At 46.9% G+C, this 20,883-nt stretch overlaps 1 protein-coding gene across 20 annotated transcripts in view; it reads right to left on the reverse strand.

The window, feature by feature from the left end:
- The window catches only part of BLTP1 (bridge-like lipid transfer protein family member 1), a 1,779,540-nt gene that overhangs the window by 1,101,787 nt on the left and 656,870 nt on the right, over positions 1-20,883 (reverse strand). For all 20 annotated transcript variants that reach the window (XM_069242474.1, XM_069242454.1, XM_069242518.1 and 17 more), the window contains one exon: positions 8,251-8,427. In XM_069242474.1, coding sequence (XP_069098575.1) covers positions 8,251-8,427 — 177 coding nt within the window. The remainder of the gene's footprint in view (positions 1-8,250; positions 8,428-20,883) is intronic.

The raw sequence follows: 20,883 nt of genomic DNA on the forward strand, positions 1-20,883 counted from the left end.
TCAACATGCTTTTGAACATTGGTAACTACTGTACAGACTTCTCAGTCTTTGAAAGATACTCTAAGAGTAAATCCTCTTTGTCAACATGCAACTTCAATTTATGATGGCTTGATAGGTAGTTGTATAGAGAGGAGAAAGCTTTACATGGTAGGGCTGAAAGACCAGTCATCTGCATGGTCCACATTATAATGATGACATGGGTCATCCCCCATCATCGGTGGGTATGTGGTGAACATAGGGCTCTGGCTGATCTTCCATTAGCTCCTACTTATAATCTAAGAGTATGGATTGTGTGGGGGAAGGAGTGTGGAGGTAATGCAGGGGTGTGGGTTACCTTGCCTGTTAATCAGGGATTTGAAAAGGTCTGATCTCATAACGTAGGTCCCTTAAATGTGAGACATTTTTTGGCAAGTGCCTTATCAAGAGCAGGAGGCAATGCAAAGATGTGCCTTGATAAAGGGTCAATTTAGATAAAATCCTCCTCTGCCTTACAACTGGTTGTGCATCCTCACTAGTCTAATGCTTTGGTTATGCAGTGCTCAACCTGTGTTTTCCCTCAGATTAAATCCCCTGGACTTCTTTGATGTCCTGGTTTGCTGAAGGCTTGGGAGAGCTTTAGCACTGCATTCTAGATAGCACCCACCATCTATTTTTTCAGCTACAGATGGTTTTCTTGACTTGGAAAGCATTAACTGCCAAATAGGCACCTTACTTATGGTGTCTAGGCAAACAAACATTGCACACTAGATGGTGAGCTTACCAGAGAAATTTGCTATTGTAATTGGGGGAAAAATCTAAGGTAGGAAGCTGGCTCTTTATCTGGTATACCAAAATGAAGTATACTGTGCAAACAGTCCACTGGTTCCCTTATAAGTGGACAGGGGATTGCTTTAGCAATCTCAAGGCCGTAGTGTGGTCAAGCAGCCTTAGGCTTTTCAGTGTTAGACATCTGCAATAGGCACACCGTCAAATGATGCAGACGACTCAGCAAGGAGATTCACACCAATTTATAAAATAACATGTATCTTTATATATGTTTAAGCACCAGAATCAATACGATCAGACAAGTACATTTTGCAATAGATATTATTAGTTTTGAAAAGTCAACACTTAGTGCTATTTTCTCAAGCTGCAATGTTAACCTACAGAGGAAAAACATACAGCAAACAAGTACTCAACAGCGACTTACAGGACCAATCTTCCAGACTCAAGGTGAGTTCAGGGCAGGGTCCCTGGCAACACCAACAGGTCATCTCGAGTGGCACTGGGGTGGCCGGGTGTATTAGTGCAGTTCAGCGTCAGGTGCTCTGATCAAGTCAATGTGGATCGGTCCAGTTAGAAAGGTGCTGCAGGCAAGGGCTGGGGGCCAGTCCAGGTGAACCAACAAGAGAGTTCAGAACTTGCGATACTGGGGGACACCTTTGGTCCTCTTCTATTGGGTCCAGAGCGGCCAGGTGCAGAGGTGTCCCTAGTTGTTGGGTTTCTGTCACCAGAGGCAGTTGTAGTAGAGAGGGGCCTGCAGAAAGAGGCTGCAGGCATGGACTAGGGGTCTGTTATGGCTGAACCAACAAGTGGGCTCAGTTCCCGTAGGTTGGGAAACATGGTCTTCTCTTCGGTACGGGGGGCCGGGTGCAAAGGTGTCCTGTGGCATTGGGTCTTTGTTTCCGGGTCACTCGCGGTAGAGGGGGGGGGGGGCGTGCACATAGAGGCTGCAGGCGTCGTCTCGGGAAGTCCACAGCTAGTGATACCACGGTGGACTTTGTCTCTGGAGGGTCTGCGGTCAACGCTGGCACCATTGGCCTACTCCATCTCCGGTTTGGGTGCACGGGTGCAGTGATGGTTTCCGATTTCATGTTTTGGTGGTCCTGAGTCCTCGCAGTTCTTCTAAGGTGCTTGCAAGATGTAGGGAAGCAGCTTTGCTACTCCACAGAAGCTCCTGGTTCTGGGGTGATGGCAGTCAGTCCTCCCAGGCTTTTGGAGGCAAAAGTAGCTGCAGGACGAGGTGACTTTGTTGCAATTGTCGATGTCAGCAGGCAGGCTGGCAGGGCTGACTGAGTCAGTCACTGGTCTTTAGTTCTTGCTTTTGCATCTCCTTAGTGTTTCTTCTTTCAGGTCGACAGGATATGCTATTCTGGGGTGAGGGGCTCCCCTAAATACTGGAGTTAGGGGAGTGTAGGGCAGTAGCCAATGGGCTACTTACCATTGGGGTCACTATTCCTCCTGTATGGCCTACTTCCTCTGGGAAGTTGACATAGCCCGGTTCCAGAGTTCGTAAATCTGCCAACTCAAAGATGGCAGATTTCCAAATGTTGTGTCCACATCAGGTTACTCACCTCAGGAGTGAAACTGGCCTGGAGGAGGACACGCCTCTCTGACTACTAAGTTTCTACCTGTCATCGCATCAAATGGGCCCCGGGTCAGGGGAGTCAGCATCTCCTCAGCTATGAGGGAAGCCAGATTAGCATACTAAAGGCAGTGGGCTCTTTGAAGTCCCCGGCCTTGGAATACTAATTCGCAGATCATCCTGTTGGAAGGGGTGTTTAACACCTCTCTACCAGAGCAGGATTTGTTCCTGACATCCCGTGAGCGGAGGCTTTCACCCAGGTGGGTCAGATACTTGTCTGTTGGTGGCAGGCTGATTTAGACAAGTCAGCCAGCACACTAGTTGTTGGCATGTTTTTCAGGGGGCACCTTTAAGGTCCCCTCTGTGTGCATGTATTAATAAATTCATCACTGGAATCAGTGAGCTTTTATTAATATGAGATGTAAAATCCTATTTTCAGTGAAGCCATTAGGTAGCTGGGGAACTTGTACTGACCAGTGTCCATCACATGTACTTAAAATGGCTTCCCTGATCACTAACTATGTCTAAGAATCAACACAGACATAGCAGTGGCATATCTGCTCTTGCAGATTTGACCACACAATATAATGGACCCTGCTTTAAGGCTGGAAGGACTGCTGCAGGGCTGACTTACATATATTTCATGCAGTGTTAGTGGGCATGATGACAGGCTGTGTGGCATGTCCTGTTTTCACTTTTAGCTGCACCAAAACATGCAGCCTGCAATGGCAGTCCACATGAGCTGGGTGTGGGGTCCCTGATTGTGGCACAATACATGCTGCAGCCCTTTGGGACCCTCCTTGGTACACGTGCCCTAGGTAACTGGGGTACCATTTACTAAGGACTTACAGGGGTGCCAAAAATATTAACAATTGGGGAAAAATTGCACAGTTCTAGGGAAATAACACTGGCGACCTGATTAGCAGGAACCCAGCAGTCAAAGTTGCATCAATTATTAGGCAAAAAGTGAGGGACTATGGTAACAAAAGCCCAGACTCCTACATATAAATGGTGTATTCTCCACAACCTCAAGTCATTCTGGGCCTGGACTACTAGATCCATTCACACACCAAGGTGGATGGTGGTTGTGGCCAGTGCATTCAAGCTTTCAAATTAATGTAAAATGCAAGAGTTTTTGATCAAGATAAAAAAAAGACACCAGGAGATCTACAGCTTTTTTCCAACTCTCTTGGGGTACTACAAAACACACCTGAATCCAACAACAGAAAAAAAACAATCCATTATGGGATCTTTTGTCTGTTGAAATCTTTACTGCGAAGAAAAACAACTGGTAACATTGTTGCCTAACAATAGATGGTAGGAACGTACAAATAGTATGATCTACAGCAGCAAATGTTCAAACAACGGTGTTCAGTAAAACTATTCTCACGTTTTGAATATTTCCAGGCATCAGACTGGATCTGGAAACATTTTAATAGTACCCCTGAACACTGGAAATGACATGCAGGGCCTTTAAATGTGCCACTCCCATTTGTGGACATCAGCTGCTTTCAAGACTTCAGTGCCTCCAGATGTGGAGCCCCAGAAGCAAATTGATATATCAGTGTGGAGATTCCAAGATATAGTATCATATTAAAGAACAGGGTTAAAAAAAAGATCAGGGAGAATGGGACGGTCGCTGAGCAATCTGTGGCTAGACCGAGTCTCTACCAGAAAAATAATTACCGAAGACAAGTAACTTGTCCTTTTGATAGAGATTTCCAGCTGCAGATTCCTCACCTATTGAAGACAAACCAAACCAGTACCCAAGTGAGGGGTGGATGGACTCAAACGAGAAAGTCCTACAGAACTGACCAAGCAAAGTGCTCTGCTAAGCGGACTTGGCTTTCCAGACAACAGTGCTTTGTGAACATATGGAGGGACGCCTACGTAGCTGCCTGGCAGATAAGACAAGGTGGCATTAAGGGATGGCTGCCAAAGAAACATCAACCACCTCCGGAGGAAGGTCGAAGATGGTTATCTCAGCTGCTCAATCTCCATGGAGATTGAGAAGGGCAGATGGGTAGAACCGGACTGTTCTCCTAGAGGGCCAGCCTGATCAAAGGACAGGTACTCAAACCCAGGAGTTCTGGATTCTTTATTCTCCATGCGCAGTCCGAAGCCACTAGGATTTCTTGGGCCCAGTCTGTCCTGATCTTCCTGAGAACTCGGTGCAGGAGTGGTATCAGCGGAAAGGAATACAGGCATCTCAAATTCTGCTACAGGTGTGACAGGTCGCTGAGTGAGATATGCCTTAGAAACTCCAACGTGAAGAAGTGCTGACGTTATATGTTCTCGGCTGTGGCGAAAAGATCGAGCCAAGGTTCTCCGAATTTGCAGAAGAGACCTTGCGTCATCTCTAGAGGTAACTGCTATTCTTAATCAGCTAGGAGCCGATGGCTGAGTTTGTCTGCCCTGGTGTTTGATGAACCTGCCAGGTGGGTCGCCAACAGGGAAATACCTTGGTAGTCCAACCATTTCTGAAAGCGCAAGGCCTCCTGGCACAGGGTCAGTGACCCCACCCTGCCATATTTGTTGCAGTACCACATGGAGGTGGTGTTGAGCATGAGAATCTATACCAGCCTCCACTTGATGGATGGCAAGAAGGCTTTCAAGATTGAACAGATGGCCCTCAGATCTAAAAGGTTGATATGGAGCCGGGACTACGCTGGAGACCTGAGGCCTCTGAACTCCATCTGTACCAGGTGGCCGCCCCAACCCAGATTCGGTCACCAGTGTCAGTTCTGGGTGAAGAAAGGCGAAAGGTCTAGAGCTGACCCAATCGCGGTCCAGCAGCCAACTGCAGATCTTTCGCTCAACCAGCAGGATGAACGAGGCCATCAGTCCCAGGAGCCTGAGTCAACCTCACTGAAATCAAGGACCGAGGCTGAAAGATCAGGATCATAGCCTCAATATCCTGGAAACTCTTTCCTGAGGGAAAGGCATGGAACTTAACTGCATCCAGAATGGCCCTGAAGAAAGTGAGTGTCTCAATAGCAGTCAGGCATGACTTTGGCATGTTGATAGTGAACCCGGAAGATGAGAGGAGGTCCACCATAGTCTGGAGGAGATTGACTACTTCCTGGGGAAAGCCCGCCTTCAACAGCCAGTCATTGCGGCCATGGAACATATGCACCCCTGACATCCAAAGGTGTGCTATCACCAGTACTTTCGTGAGCACCCAAGGGGCACTGGTGAGACGAAAGTGAAGCACAGCAAACTGAAAATGCACCTCCACGGCCTGCAGGTACTGCCGATGGGCCAGCAGGACAAGAATATAGAAATAGGTGTCCTGCAGGTCCAACGTTACCATCCAGTATCCTGGGTCGAGGGCACACAAGACTTGGGCCAGGGTAAGCATCCCGAATTTCTCCTTGCGGAGGAAGAAAATGAGAGGTTGCACATTTAAAATAGGTCAAAGACGTCTATCCTTCTGGGGCATCAGAAAGTAACAGGAATAACAACCACATTCTACTTCTGGCAATGGCACCCATTCAACAGCCCCTTTGGGCAAAAAGACTTGCACTTCCTGACGCAAAATGGAGGAATGGTCCTCTTTCAGTCAATTTTGCCAACCCACCTGTCTGATGTGATGGATTGCCAGCCAGAGTGGATTTTACCTCCCACCAGTTGGGTGTGGCCCTACAAGGCAAACTCTAAAGGGGTTTTGCAGGTGGGCCTACATGGTGGACTGACTGGTATGCTGATCTTGACCGCAAGGATGGTGGGCATCAAGGATGGCCCCTCCCTCAAAACTGAATGCAGTAGTCAAAGCCACAAAAGGAGCATTTGGATTGTGGCTAGAGAGGCTGGATGGAAAGGTCCAGAGAGTGCGCAGTAGCCCTACTCTAGTGTTAAAGGGCAGAACCAGTCTTGTCCCAAAAAGCTGAGTTTCATCGAACAGCACGTCCATCAGGGAGGACTGGACATCATACGAGAACCCAGCTGAACATAGCCAGAGATGGCAATGAATGGCAACACTGGTGGCTACAGCCACAACAAATTGTGAGAGTCTCCTGAATGGCCTCTGACAGAACAGAGCGAAGATCCAAAGGGAAACCCTGGGAGGACCTGTGGCATTGAGATCAAAAGGCATGAGGGTAGCAGCCAAGTAAGCAGGAAGCTTTAGCGGACTGTATGACCAAACTGGGGTATGAGAAGAGGCATTTACTGAATGTCTCCAGTTTACTGAATGTTTCCAATCACTTTGGTTCCCTTTTTGGAGGAATGGTAGAAAAATGTTATGGTTGGCCCAGCTGGTGGAGGTCTGCACCAAGAGGTCTCAGAAGAAAGTTGCTGTGACAAAAAGACCAGACCACCTGGAGTAAGCCATGACATCTGGCAATTTGTAGGGTAACCAGAGGGCTAGTAGAAGATTTAACCCAAGCCCCTTGTATGATATCAGTAAAGGCCTCATTAAAAGGCAGGAGAATCTCAGAAGCAGCCTGGCCATGCTGCAGGACTATGTCAGGACGCTGGTTTTTATGACCACAATAGGAAGCTAGAGATAAAGGACCTCCACAAACCAACATAAAACCATGGCACCTTGGCATAGGACACAGATTCTTTAGTGGCCGGGGGAGGGGGTAGAGAAGTGCTGATTCAGGTTAGGTGTTTAGCCCACCAGCATTTTGAAAGTACTCATACCAATTGCCTCATCACCTTCATTAGGACTGCTGTCAGTCTGTGCCAAAAAGAAAATGTATGTAGTGTTGCCCACCTGGTGTGCTAAGGCAAGAGCAGGAACTTCTGTCATATTCAGAAGGGTGTTGGAAAGGATAATTGGGGCCACCTCTTTGGGACAGCAATGTCAGCCTCGGCCCAGTGAGCCTAGGCCTGAACTGGGTAAGGGTGCCAAGGGCAGGGTCGATACTGGAGCCAAGAGTGGAAGCAGCACAGAGGGTCCAGCTGGCACTGAGGCGATTCCACCAGCAGTAAGCCAGGTGATAGGCCTCTCGGCTGCGTGAGACCCAAGGGCGATCCAGAGGGAGCAAGTAGAGAACTGAGGAGCCAACGTGGCTGAAGGTCCAAGAAACCAGTTCTGCCAGAACCAGTTCCAGAATCGGCTCTGAAGTTAGCCTATTTTAAGAGTGGAAACAGGACTGCTGGGTGACCCACAAGCTTCATCAGGGAAGTGGGAATGGCACAAAGGGGCAGAACTCCGCTACAGCTTTTGATGTTTCTTGTACTTAACTGAGGATTTGGAGCGTGACTAATACTAGCCTTGGGAGCAGGCCCTGGTACTAGACCTTGCCTTGGAGCAGGACTAGGAGCAGTCCTGGTGCTGTGTCTTCTTATGCTTGGTTATGTAAAGTTTTGCTGTGTGTTCCCTGATGGCCTCCAGGTTCATGGACGCATAGTCCCGCTGGTCTTGGAGTCGTGGTTCAACTCCATACATCACAAACAAACCTGGTGGGGATTTGTCACAAGTATCTGTTCATAACAGTCCTTACATGGCTAAAAACCTCTCTTAGGGGGAGACATCCCTTGCACACTGTTGAAAATTAAAAAAAAATATCAAGAAAAAAAATTGAGAGACAAAAGAAGCCTTGGATCTGCCTCTGGAGGGGCAGAAACAAAGAAATTACATCAGTGTAGTGGAGTGGCACCATTAAAGCCCATTTGCACCATTTCCTGAGCGGAACAGCTTCAGAGCCACAGGGTGCCATGTTCAGGGGATGAATGGTACTACAAAAATGTTTCTGGATCCAGTCTGATGCCTAGGGAATATTCAAAAGGTGAGGAATCTATGGCTAGAAGTCTTTATCAGAACACATTATACTCATTATAATTAATGGACGCATGATTTGGATATGTGATACAACAACATTTCTTTGAGTTTAACAAAGGAATACACTCTATGGAACAATCAGATATTATGTGAATAAACAAAACGATTGAAATACCTGTCTAAAGCTTCCACTACCAAGGGGCTTAAGACAACATCCACTGTCCCTTTCACTTCCACAATGGCCGTTGTCCTTGTCTGGCATACAGGTTGATCGATGGTCCATTCTCCAGTTAAAGTTGTTTCATCATCAGTGTGTTCTGTACCCTTCTTATCCAAAGGTGTATACGGTGTGCTAAAGTAATCAAAAACAGGTTACACCCTGCTTTAAAAAAATTAGGCTAGTTGGTTTTGTGCAGATCTCACACAGTACTTTATATATTTAGAACATGATGAGCTTTATAAAGAGCTTACATACCTTTTATTGTACATATTGTTTTCAATTTCAATCTCTTCTACTAGGATAGGCACTGAAAAAACATAGGTGAACCCTATTCCAATTTAGAACCACGTGAATGCAAGAAAACAGTCAGAATTCTAGCCACAAATGCAACCAAATACCCCTGGATTCTCACTCATATATTAAAGCGAAAGGAGGTGGGGCTCTCGACAGGCAGACGGAAGATAAGGCAAAATGAGGGAGACACACAAGGCGCTGAGGCTGTAGGAATGAATTTCCCTCCTGAAATGGTGTTCAGATGATAGCTAAAGAAAGTTGAGAAACATGCTGGCTCCCCTACCTGCTCCAGCTTTCACTGGAGATCTACATCGGGACAGATGTTAAGGGGACCTCCTGATAACAGCACTTCAAATCTTCACTGGACACAAAAGGAGTGGACAAGAAACCTACCGACCCGAGAACCGACGAGTACGAAAAACTTGGAGCCAAGCCTGCCTGCTGCACCCGACACTCCTGGAGCAACTGACCTGTCCTGCCGCTGCAGCCTTCAAGAAACCGGTAGAGCTGCCAGTGCTTCGCAAATTGCCAAGAAGAACTCTCTTGGCGCAGAGGAGCTGCTTCCTTGCTCCTGGAGGGACCCAAAGAAAGAACTGTAATGACTGGGACTGCCTAAAACCTGACGCCGGACAGCACCACTGCACCCGAGCCGTCTAGCCAGAGCTGAAGTGGGTCAACAGTGCCAGCGTGGTTCCAAGTCCCTCCAGAGTCAATGCCCACCCAAGCTTGCCCTCTGTGGACTTCCCAACGGCACCTGCAGCCCGTTTCTGCAGGCGACCCCGCAACCGCAAGTGACCTGAAGACAAAGACCTGACTCCTCTGCACCCAGACCAAGGAGAAGTGGACCACGGTTGTCCCACGCTTCCCAGCCTCATGAGAGCAGAGTCCACTTTCTGGCTTGGTCGGACTGGACCCCCAGTCCACACCTTCAGCCTGGTTCTGTGGGCCCTCCTCCAACCGTGAGTAACTCTAGCACTGGCCCCAACACCATAAGACACCAGAGCCCCAAAGCCCGCGGAGAAGTGGACCAATGGAATCCCCATGTGCCAGAGGACCTTGAAGGTTGAGCTCCCATGTGGGTTCCCCCAGACTTACCTTTCAGTCTAGCAGTAACTTCCCAACCAGACTGTTTCCCATAGAAGTAAATGGGCCACCCAACACTGTGACACACCTCTGCACCCCAGATCCTCCCAAGGTGATCTCTTGGTGTGGCCGTGGACCCTTCCCCATACTCACCGTAAGTCCGTGATCAATCAATGGAGGCCTCTAAACATCTGTGGCGAGCATCCACCACCCGGGTTTATGGGTGGGGCAATAAAAATAGGAAACTACTTTACTGGCTGGTCTCCACTCATCACCAATCTAGAATTGTTCCTGAAATATTAAATACACAATGTGAAATGGTCACCACACTACAGGACGTAGCTGACGTATTTGCTAACAATTACAGTGTGTTATAAGGGGCATCACCAACTGTTGACCCTGAATATGTACCTCAATTTGATGGATGTGCCTCACCCTGTTTTACCCAAGACGGACGCAGAGATCCTAGATGAACCCATCTCGAGAGCAGAAATAACAGAAGCAATCTCGTCACTGGCCTCCAGGAAAACTTTGGGTCCAGATGGTTTCGGAACCGAATACTATACAGCGCTTAAGGACAATCTGGTAACCAAACTCATGGCCTAATACAATGTAGCTGATAAAATAGGTTCCTTCCCGGAGGGACTAGATATGGCCACTATTGTGGTGCTCCTGAAAACCCACCCACCGTACAGGTCCTGCCCCGACTACAGGCTGATCTCACTTATCAATAGCGATATTAAAATATACGCCACAATTCTAGCGACCCACCTTAAGAGGGTACTACCCACTTTTAATCCATCCAGATCAATGTGGTTTGATGGCCAACCGGAGTACAAGACACTGTATACGCCATCCACGACCAGCACTGGCTCAGCGTCACTGCTTGCCTTCTCATCTGGCACTCTATTTTGTTGACTTTGAGAAGGCATTTGAGACGGTAGACTGGGAGTACCTACAGCCAGTTCTTTATCAAGCTGGTATAGGACCTCGTTTCCGTAGGCTGATTAATGTCCTTTATTTCAACACAGTGGCCCGTGTTCAGATTAACAGTGTCCTCTCCCATGTGTTTCTGATTCGTCGAGAGACATGGCAGGATTGCCCATTGTCACCTCTTCTTTTTGCCCTGGCCACTGAGCCGCTGGCACAACTGGTTAGAAGAGACTCCTATCTGGGCTGGAACTGGGGCAATGCTCCTGAAGATCGTATAGCATTATATGCCAACAAAGTCCTACTTTACATGGCAAACCCTGCTGATTCCAGCCCGTGGAGCCTTCACCTACTATGCTGCTTTGAAAAGGCCTTGGGGTTCTGTATGAATCCCTCCAAATCAGTATTAGTGCCTTTGGCACCATCCTGCGACCGTTATAGCTGGCAAGATGCGGTGCCTATCTGCCGTCTAAGCTTTAAATACTTGGGTGTCTGGGTGGCGTTTCTTCTGGGGCTGATGTGGTCTCTAAATCTTTTACCACTGGTCTATCGAGCCTACTTGACCCTGACCCAATAGCGCTCCATACCCTTAAATGCCTTGGGCCATGTAGCGCTTTACAAAATGATGATTCTACCCCAGTTCCTATATATTTTTCAAAACTTTCCGCTCACAATCCCGTGCATCTTGTTCTGGGCATTAGACAGAACTGTATCCTTATTTCTCTGGCAGGGGGACAGGCACCAGACTGCGTTACAACGCTGTCAGAGGGGTACTTATGATGGCGGGATGGGCATGGCTAATCCCTATTTGTATTATTTAGCAACTCAACTCTTGGTCTTCCATGAATGGTTTACCAGGGGGTAGTGCGGACCCGAAGTATCAACTCTAACTTACTTCCTTCAGCTTCCAGCGGATTCTGGATATGCTATATCGATCCCCACCCCCCTAAAGCAATGCAATCAGTGACTAAAGTGGTATTTCTTGCATTGCATGTTGCTCTGTGGCATACCCACTGGAGGAACACTTTGAGCCAACAGACAACCCCCCCCCCCTTCTGGCAAGACACTTGGTTGAAAGAATCAGCAACCCTGCAATCTGGTAAATGGGATTTAGTGGACATTTCTCATGTTGGGGACGTAGGGACTGGTATATCCATGAGGTCCTTTCAAAACCTAAAAGCTACCTATCAACTTTCCCACACTCTTTTTCAACTCGCCATGCCCTCAAGGCACATTTATCTCACCATGATTCCCTCCCAGAATACAGTCCACCTGGGGGCACTGGGAAGTGGGGGTGGGGGAAGTGTCTCAAGTGTACTAAATGCGGAATAATCATGGATTAGGTGATTTGACTCATGTTAGATCTCCATGGGAACAATGGGTGGGTCCTCTTGATGGAGAAGATTGACGAGATGCCTTAAGGCTGCCAAGAGTGCTAACTATATCTTCTAGGTTACGACTGATACAACTGGATTTTTTACATGGGTCATATCTCTCGCCTACTAGACTGCATCGACTGGGACTCCTCCCCGACTCTAAATGCCGTAGGTGCTCAACAACCTCCACGGACTTCTTTCATATGATATGGGCACGTCCTCACATTACACAATATTTGAGGGTGAGCCTTAGTGAACTTACTAACATACTAGGGTGAGAAGTTTGGCTGTCCCCATTGATGGTTCTCTTGGGGGTAATGAAGGGTATCAGTGGTACACGAGCATAACATATTTTTGTAGGAACGGCCTTAGTGGTGGCGAAAAGAGACATTGCAACCAGTTAGAACTCTTCAACTCCACCGTCCCTCTTGAAATGAAGGCGAGGGGTTGATTGGTGAGCACGACCGGAGCGACCAGTTTATGAGCCGCGGGGATGTCCCCATAAACATGATAGGATGTGGGGGAAATGGCTGGGCCAACTTCCATGATCTCTCAGGGGGTCCAAATGATCACTGTTAATGTGCCTTCTGCTCTGAAATGTGTATGGATGATGACTTTTGTCACAGAGAGAGATCTGCCTATCAATGGATTGGTCTTTGGGGATTGGTGTGCTTTTCGTTTTGTACTGTGGGAAAATTACAGTAAGGTCAAATGATTGAGATGGAAATGAGGAATTGGGGCTTGGTGCGGATGACAACCCTGTCCCTATTTAGTTGGAAGAAGGGTTCTTCCAAGGTTTATGCTTGAAGCTCCCTGACACGCCTGAGTGAAGTAATAGCAATTAAAAATGACATCTTTCAAAAGAGAAATTGAAGGGGGCAAATGTGAAAGGGTTCAAATGGAGGGCCCATGAGTCGTGTGAAGGCCTTAATTACTGGTATTTTCAAGAGACAGATGTGCTGGCTATTTTGAAGATAGGCAGCTACTGCAGTAAGATGTTGCTGTATGGAGGTACAGGCTAGGCCAGAAATTTGTAAGTGAAGCAAGTAACAGACAATGTTTTGTATTGTAGTTTGAAAAAGGTCTGTTTGTTTCGAATGACAATAGCAGACAAAGCTCTTCCATTTTGCCGGCAAGGGGTAGGCCAGCGGGCTTCCTTGAAAATGTTCACACACTCAGGAGAAGATTAAGGTATGCCAAGGCTATGACCTCTGGAGCCATATCAGAGACCTGGGATCCAGTTGCCCGATTTCTCCATGGTTGTGTGTGTGAAAGGGCAACCTGTTGGGGTGCTTCTTTTGCAGGACTAGAGAAAAGTTGAGCATAGTTGTGAGCCATGGCTGGGGAGACCACGTGAGAGCTAGCAGGATGAGAGTGAGATGTTTTCCAAAGCCTCCGAACCACAAACGGAAGGGGGGGAGGAAAAGCATAATCAAATATCCCTGACCAATTAATCGATAGTGTATTGCTACTGGATTGTGGGAGCTGGAACCTGAAAGTGAAGCCTGGGCATTTGGTGTTGCAGTGGTTGCAAACAGATCTATTTGAGGGAACCACCATTTGCAAAAGGAATGGAGGACTTGAGGGTGGAGTTCCCACTTGTGGACTCAGCCACATCCTTCTGAGGAGATCGTCAAAATCGTTGTCCATCCCCAGAAGGTACTCTGCTAACAGGGGAATTTTGTGACAAAGAGCACAAAGCCAAATAGTTTGAGATAGCTGGGGCAGTTGTGGAGAGCATGCGCCCCCCATCCCTTGGTTTCTGAAGGTACTACATGACTGTTATATTGTCCATACAAACAAGGACAGTCTTGTCCATAAGGTGAGGCAGGAAGGCATTCAAAGCTAGGCAAACAGCTAGAAGCTCAAGGTAGTTGATGTGGAGACCCAGGTATTTGCACGGTCAGATCCCGTAAGTGTGCACCTCACCACGTGAGTGATGCGCCTGTTGTAACAATGGACTGCGGAACAGGGTGGTGTTCCACCACTGCAGAGAGTAATGACTGAAGTGGCCGACCAACAATAGATCGTCCAAATTACCCTTCGTCTGACACCACTTTTGTGCTAAGCATTCCTGCAGCAGACGCATGTGAAGCCTACCATGAGGTACTATGACTATGTAGGAGGCCATCATGCCTAGAAGACGAATGACCGTCCTGGCAGAGTTAGTGATCAGGTTAGGAGAAGGAATCAGTATCCTTGCAGAATTGGGATAGGTCAAGTCTATCTCTGTGTTGATATTAGCTGGTGGAGGTGGGATTTCGTGGCGATGATGGTGAACCCTAATCGATGAAGCAGATCTATTTTGATTTGTTTGTGGTTTTGGCACTGTTGACGGGTGGCAGCTTTGATAAGCCAATCTTCAAGATGAACAAGATACTTACCTTTGGTAACGTATTATCTACTAGAGACAGGATCTAGCCCCATACTCCTTATTTTAGAATCTTCCCCAGGCAAAACACTGGATCAGGATTTTTTTTGCCCCCAGCATGTCTGCAAGTCGGAAGAGGGCGTTGCGCGACTCTATACTGACGTTGCCGACCAGATGTGATGTCAACAGAGTCTATATAACCTCCTCTCCAACATCAGTTTCTTTTGTGGCTATTTTTCCGTGCTCAAAACGTGGTAAGTAGCAGGTATTCCCCAGGAGCCTGTGTTCAAAGGTGTTACTAAGTATTGGGTATCCCATAGGACAGCATTGGTTTAGTCGTGGCTTAGGAAAAGGCTGGTAATGGACTCTTTTCAGCGAACACACAGGAAACCCATTGGAACAAGGACAGTTCAAAAGTGTCCCCACCCGTGGAAACCAAGAGAAGTGGAGTACCTACACGAGGGAGCCCATGTGCATATGGGTGAAGTAGTGTCAGAACCTCCGGTTCAAGTCAAGGGGAACATCGGCTGTCCAGCTGATATGGTGACCCATGGACCAGATTTGTGGAACCCAAGCGTGGATTCCAGACAAGGAGCACCTATGAAAAGAGGGCACAAAGTCGAAACCACTTGGAGACATCCAGGAGGTGCAGGAGGGCAATGCCCACCCTTCTTGTAGATGCTTCTCTGCTGGACGGTTGTCGTGAAGATGTAGCTGCAGCATTCAGGCGATGCTGAAGGGTCCCATGAATCATCAACGAGCTGTGCAACGCCGGCTGTCGAATGCAGAGGGATCAGTGGTCAGCAGGACCACCAACAATCTTTGGCAAATACAAAAGGAGTGCTGCATGAAGAGTTGCAGTAGTGTGGACCAGCAAGGTCCGAGAGACTCATAGTTTACAGGTAAGCCAGGGCCAGCCCTCAACAAAGAGGAGAACCAGCAGGAACTGATGGAAACCTCAGGAGGACCCTCTGGCACCAGGCACAGGGAGTCGCGAGAAGGCCTCAGCAGCACAAAAGATGGATGCTCAAGTTGCAAAGGTTGAAGAGAGGACGTAAGTCTTGGAGCTGTGTGATGCTTGAGGTGGTAACACATTGAGGCCGGGCCTTCTTAGAGCTAGGTCTTTGAGGTGAAGAGCCAACAAGCCTTGATGACGACAACAGACGCAGCTCCAACGAGGGACCACTGCCTTCCCAGTTGCAAAGAAGACAGCTCAGATTTTTAGAGGGCCACATAACAGCCACCTGTGTTGCAGAGCCTAGAGGAGCCATGGGACAGCAGGATCCACACACCCCCCATAGACACTGAGAAGCCTGCGATTGCAGGGAAGTGAGTCCCCTTCCCTCCAAGGGAGATTGCTTTTGGAAGTCCTCAATGCAGGCAGAGTACTTGTAACCATGGAGGATGCACAGCCATGGAAGTTGCAGAGTTCTTGCAGTGCCTCGGACACAATTGCAGTAGGAGCCCTCTACCAGTTGCAGCCTCTTGTCTTGGTTCCTGATCAAGTCCAGCATTGTAATCCGGTGTCCAGATCGCAGAAGAAGTCATCACACCCTTAGGGGACCCCTTAAATAACCCAGGAAGGGGGTTAGACCACTACTGAAGTGACCCACCTATCGGGGGTAGAGACACTACTCACCTGGACTGACCAGTCAAGTGCTCCCGGGGGCCTCTGCTCATCCTGTTTCCAAGATGGCAGAACTAAGTGGCCACCTGGCAGCGCTCTGGGCACCCCCTTGCCCCTCCCCTACCTCACCCCCCACCGGGAGGAGCTTGACAGGGGGGTGGTCACTCCCCTGTCCTTTGTGTGGTTTGCTCCAGAACAGGAGCCTTGAGGTTCCTGCATTGGAAAAAAACTGTTTGGGGAGGAGGGCGCCAAATGTGCCCTTCAAAGAAGTTTGGTGGTGCTCAGGAGCACCCCCACCCTAGCCCAGAGACACCCATTTCTAAAGGAGGGGGGGAAACACCTCTCCTCTAAAGGAAATCCTTTGTTCTGCCTTCCCCTGCCTGAGTTACGCTTAGCAGCAGGAGGGCAGAACAGTGTCTGGGGTCGGCAGCAGCAATGGCTTGCACGCAGACCCTGCAAGGGGGATCTTCTAGAGAACCCGCAAAGTACATGGTATAATGCAACTAACACTGGAACGAGTAAAGTTGCATGATTCCAAATACTTGATACCAAACTTGACTAGGTTCGGAGAAACCATTATGTAGTTGGACATCTCGTAATGACCAGTGTCATACCTTAGAATGGCTTCCTCACACTTACAAGGCCCAGAAAATTGAGTCTGGAGTTTGTAGGGGTACCTCTGGCCGTGCAGGTGTACCCTCACTTAGAACTGTGCCCCCTGTGAAGAAAATTGCCCCTTTTGGCGTGGTTACTCCCCCCACACACTTTTTGCCTGACATCTGATGCTAACTTGACTGAGTGTGTGCTGGGATCTTGCTAACCAGGCCACAGCACCAGTGTTCTTTCCCTATACTGTACCATTGCTTCCACAATTAGCACACCCTGGCACACAACTAAGTTCCTTGTAATAGGTACCAGTGGTAGCAAGGGTCCTGTGGCCAGGGAGGGTCCCCAATGGCTGCAGCATGTATTATGCCAACCTAAGGAACCCCTCATGAAGCACATGCACACTGCCATGTTAGTATGACAAATCAGTTTTGGAAGCTACCCAACAATATCAATATAAATCTATTTGTGCCCTTAATGGGATCTGAACCCATGCATGCTCACCCCATAAGAACTGGTGAAAAGATCACTGTACTAAAGGTCACAAAGACATTGAAAGCATGGGGAAAGCATGGTAAAAACTTTACCTATGACAGCAGGACAATTTTGCCAAATGACACTATGAATATAAATTAATTTGCCCGTACTTGTTCGATACTTGTGAAATCTAGATCAGCAGGTCATGCCACTAACTAATACCTCATTGTCATATTATGTTCTATCCTAACCAGGCCTGCTCTGTAAAAAACACAGAGAAAGGTCCATCTCTCATGGATAAAGCATCAAAAAAAGGTTCTATTAAAAAGAAGTTGAATACAACGATAGCAACTGCTGGCATAAAATCTGTCTTTTCCCTAGGGAACACAACTAAAGATATGTCCTAATAAACATATATATGGAAAATGTCACATGCCACGAACAGATGTACACTGGGTAAGAGACGCTGCAGATTCACATGCTTTGCACATCCCGCCATCTAGTGTTGGGCTCGGAGTGTTACAAGTTGTTTTTCTTCGAAGAAGTCTTTTGGAGTCACGAGATCGAGGGACTCCTCCCTTTTCGGCTCCATTGCGCATGGGCGTCGACTCCATCTTAGATTGTTTTCCCCGCAGAGGGTGAGGTAGGAGTTGTGTATTATAGTAATAGTGTCCATGCAATGGAGTAAATATGTATGTACATAATGTGTTTAAAGTGATATATTTACAAATTTACAAATGTTCAAGATCAACTTCGAAACGGCTACAGATTCCCAGGGAGGCGGGTGGGCGCATGTGAATCTGCAGCGTCTCATGCCACGAACAGATGTACACTGGGTAAGTGACATTTTCCGTTCGATGGCATGTGTAGCTGCAGATACACATGCTTTGCATAGACTAGTAAGCAGTTATCTCCCCAAAAGCGGTGGCTCAGCCTGTAGGAGTTGAAGTTGTTTGAAATAAAGTTCGTAGTACTGCTTGTCCTACTGTGGCTTGTTGTGTTGCTAACACATCCACGCAGTAATGTTTGGTAAACGTATGAGGCATAGACTATGTGGCTGCCTTACATATTTCAGTCATTGGAATGTTTCCTAGAAAGGCCATAGTAGCACCTTTCTTCCTAGTTGAATGTGCCTTTGGTGTTATAGGCAGTTCTCTTTTTGCTTTGAGATAACAGGTTTGAATACATTTAACTATCCATCTGGCAATGCCTTGTTTGGATATTGGATTCCCTGTATGAGGTTTTTGAAAAGCAACGAACAGTTGTTTTGTTTTCCGTATTTGTTTTGTTCTATCAATGTAGTACATTAAAGCTCTTTTGATGTCTAATGTATGTGGTGCTCTTTCAGCTACAGAATCTGGTTCTGGAAAGAACGCTGGTAGTTCTACTGTTTGATTTAAGTGAAACGGTGATATGACTTTTGGTAAGAACTTCGGATTAGTTCGTAAAACTACTTTATGCTTGTGTATCTGAATAAAGGGTTCTTGTAGGGTAAATGCCTGTATTTCACTTACTCTTCTTAGAGATGTGATGGCAATGAGAAACGCTACTTTCCATGTTAAATATTGTATCTCACATGAGTTCATGGGTTCAAACGGTGGACCCATGAGCCGTGTTAAGACAATGTTGAGGTTCCACAAAGGAACTGGTGGTGTTCTTGGTGGTATAATTCTTTTTAGGCCCTCCATAAAAGCCTTTATGACTGGGATCCTAAAGAGTGAAGTTGAATGCGTAATTTGCAGATAAGCTGAAATTGCGGTGAGATGTATTTTAATGGATGAAAAAGCTAGCTTTGACTTTTGTAAGTGCAGTAAGTAGCTTACGATGTCTTTAGCAGATGCGTGCACGGGTTGAATTTGATTACTATGGCAGTAATAAACAAATAGTTTCCATTTATTTGCATAGCAATGTCTTGTTGTAGGTTTTCTAGCTTGTTTTATGACCTCCATACATTCATGTCAAAGGTCTAGATGTCCGAATTCTAAGATTTCAGGAGCCAAATTGCTAGATTCAGTGATGCTGGATTTGGGTGTCTGATCTGTTGTTTGTGTTGAGTTAACAGATCTGGTCTGTTTGGCAGTTTGACATGAGGCACTACTGAAAGGTCTAGTAGTGTTGTGTACCAGGGTTGTCTTGCCCAAGTTGGTGCTATTAGTATGAGTTTGAGTTTGTTTTGACTCAGTTTGTTTACTAGATATGGAAGGAGTGGGAGAGGGGGAAAAGCGTATGCAAATATCCCTGACCAACTCACCCATAACGCATTGCCCTGAGACTGATCCTGTGGGTACCTGGATGCGAAGTTTTGGCATTTTGCGTTTTCTTTTGTTGCAAATAGATCTATTTGTGGTGTTCCCCATCTTTGGAAGTAATTGTTTAGTATTTGGGGTTGAATCTCCCATTCGTGGATCTGTTGGTGATCCCGAGAGAGATTGTCTGCTAACTGATTCTGAATTCCTGGAATGAACTGCGCTATTAGGGGAATGTGGTTGTGAATCGCCCAATGCCAAATTTCCTGTGCCAGGAGACACAACTGTGTTGAGTGTGTTTCTCCCTGTTTGTTCAGATAATACATCGTTGTCATGTTGTCTGTTTTGACAAGAATGTATTTGTGTGTTATTATAGGTTGAAAAGCTTTCAACGCTAGAAATACTGCCAGTAATTCTAAGGGATTTATGTGAAACTGTCTCTGTTGAGGGTCCCATTGTCCTTGGATGCTGTGTTGGTTGAGGTGTGCTCCCCACCCTATCATGGAGGCATCCGTTGTTATTACGTATTGAGGCACTGGGTCTTGGAAAGGCCGCCCTTTGTTTAAATTTATAGTGTTCCACCATTGAAGCGAGGTGTATGTTTGGCGGTCTATCAACACTAGATCTTGAAGTTGACCCTGTGCCTGTGACCATTGTGATGCTAGGCACTGTTGTAAGTGCCGCATGTGCAATCTCGCGTTTGGGACAATGGCTATGCATGAGGACATCATGCCTAGTAGTTTCATCACTATCTTGACCTCTACCTTTTGTTTTGGGTGCATGGCCTGTATTACATTGTGAAATGCTTGTACCCTTTGTGGACTTGGAGTGGCAATCCCTTTTGTTGTGTTGATTGTTGCTCCTAAGTATTGTTGTACTTGACACAGTTGAAGGTGTGACTTGTTGTAGTTGAGTGAGAAACCTAGTTTGTGAAGGGTTTCTATGACATACTTTGTGTGTTGTGAGCACCGTTCCTGCGTGTTGGTTTTTATTAACCAATCGTCTAGGTATGGGAACATATGTATTTGCTGTCTTCTGATATGAGCAGCCACTACTGACAGGCATTTTGTAAAAACTCTTGGCGCAGTTGTTATCCCGAATGGCAACACTTTGAATTGGTAATGTACCCCTTGGAATACAAACCTTAAGTACTTTCTGTGTGAAGGATGTATCGGTATATGGAAGTACGCATCCTTTAGGTCTAGTGTTGTCATGTAGTCTTCTTGTTTGAGCAATGGGATTACGTCCTGCAGTGTCACCATGTGAAAGTGATCTGATTTGATGTAGATATTTAATGTTCTGAGATCTAGTATAGGTCTTAGAGTTTTGTCTTTTTTGGGTATGAGAAAGTACAGTGAGTAGACTCCTCTTCCTCTCTGATGAATAGGAACTAACTCTATTGCATCTTTTTGCAACAATGCTTGAACTTCTAGTTGTAGAAGATCTATGTGTTGTTTTGACATGTTGTGTGTTTTCGGTGGGACATTTGAAGGGAATTCTAGAAATTCTATGCAATAACCATTCTGGATAATGGCTAGGACCCACATGTCTGTTGTTATTTCCTCCCAGTTTTTGTAG

This window comes from Pleurodeles waltl, chromosome 1_2 (assembly GCF_031143425.1).
Source record: "Pleurodeles waltl isolate 20211129_DDA chromosome 1_2, aPleWal1.hap1.20221129, whole genome shotgun sequence".
Taxonomy (NCBI): Eukaryota; Metazoa; Chordata; class Amphibia; order Caudata; family Salamandridae; genus Pleurodeles; species Pleurodeles waltl.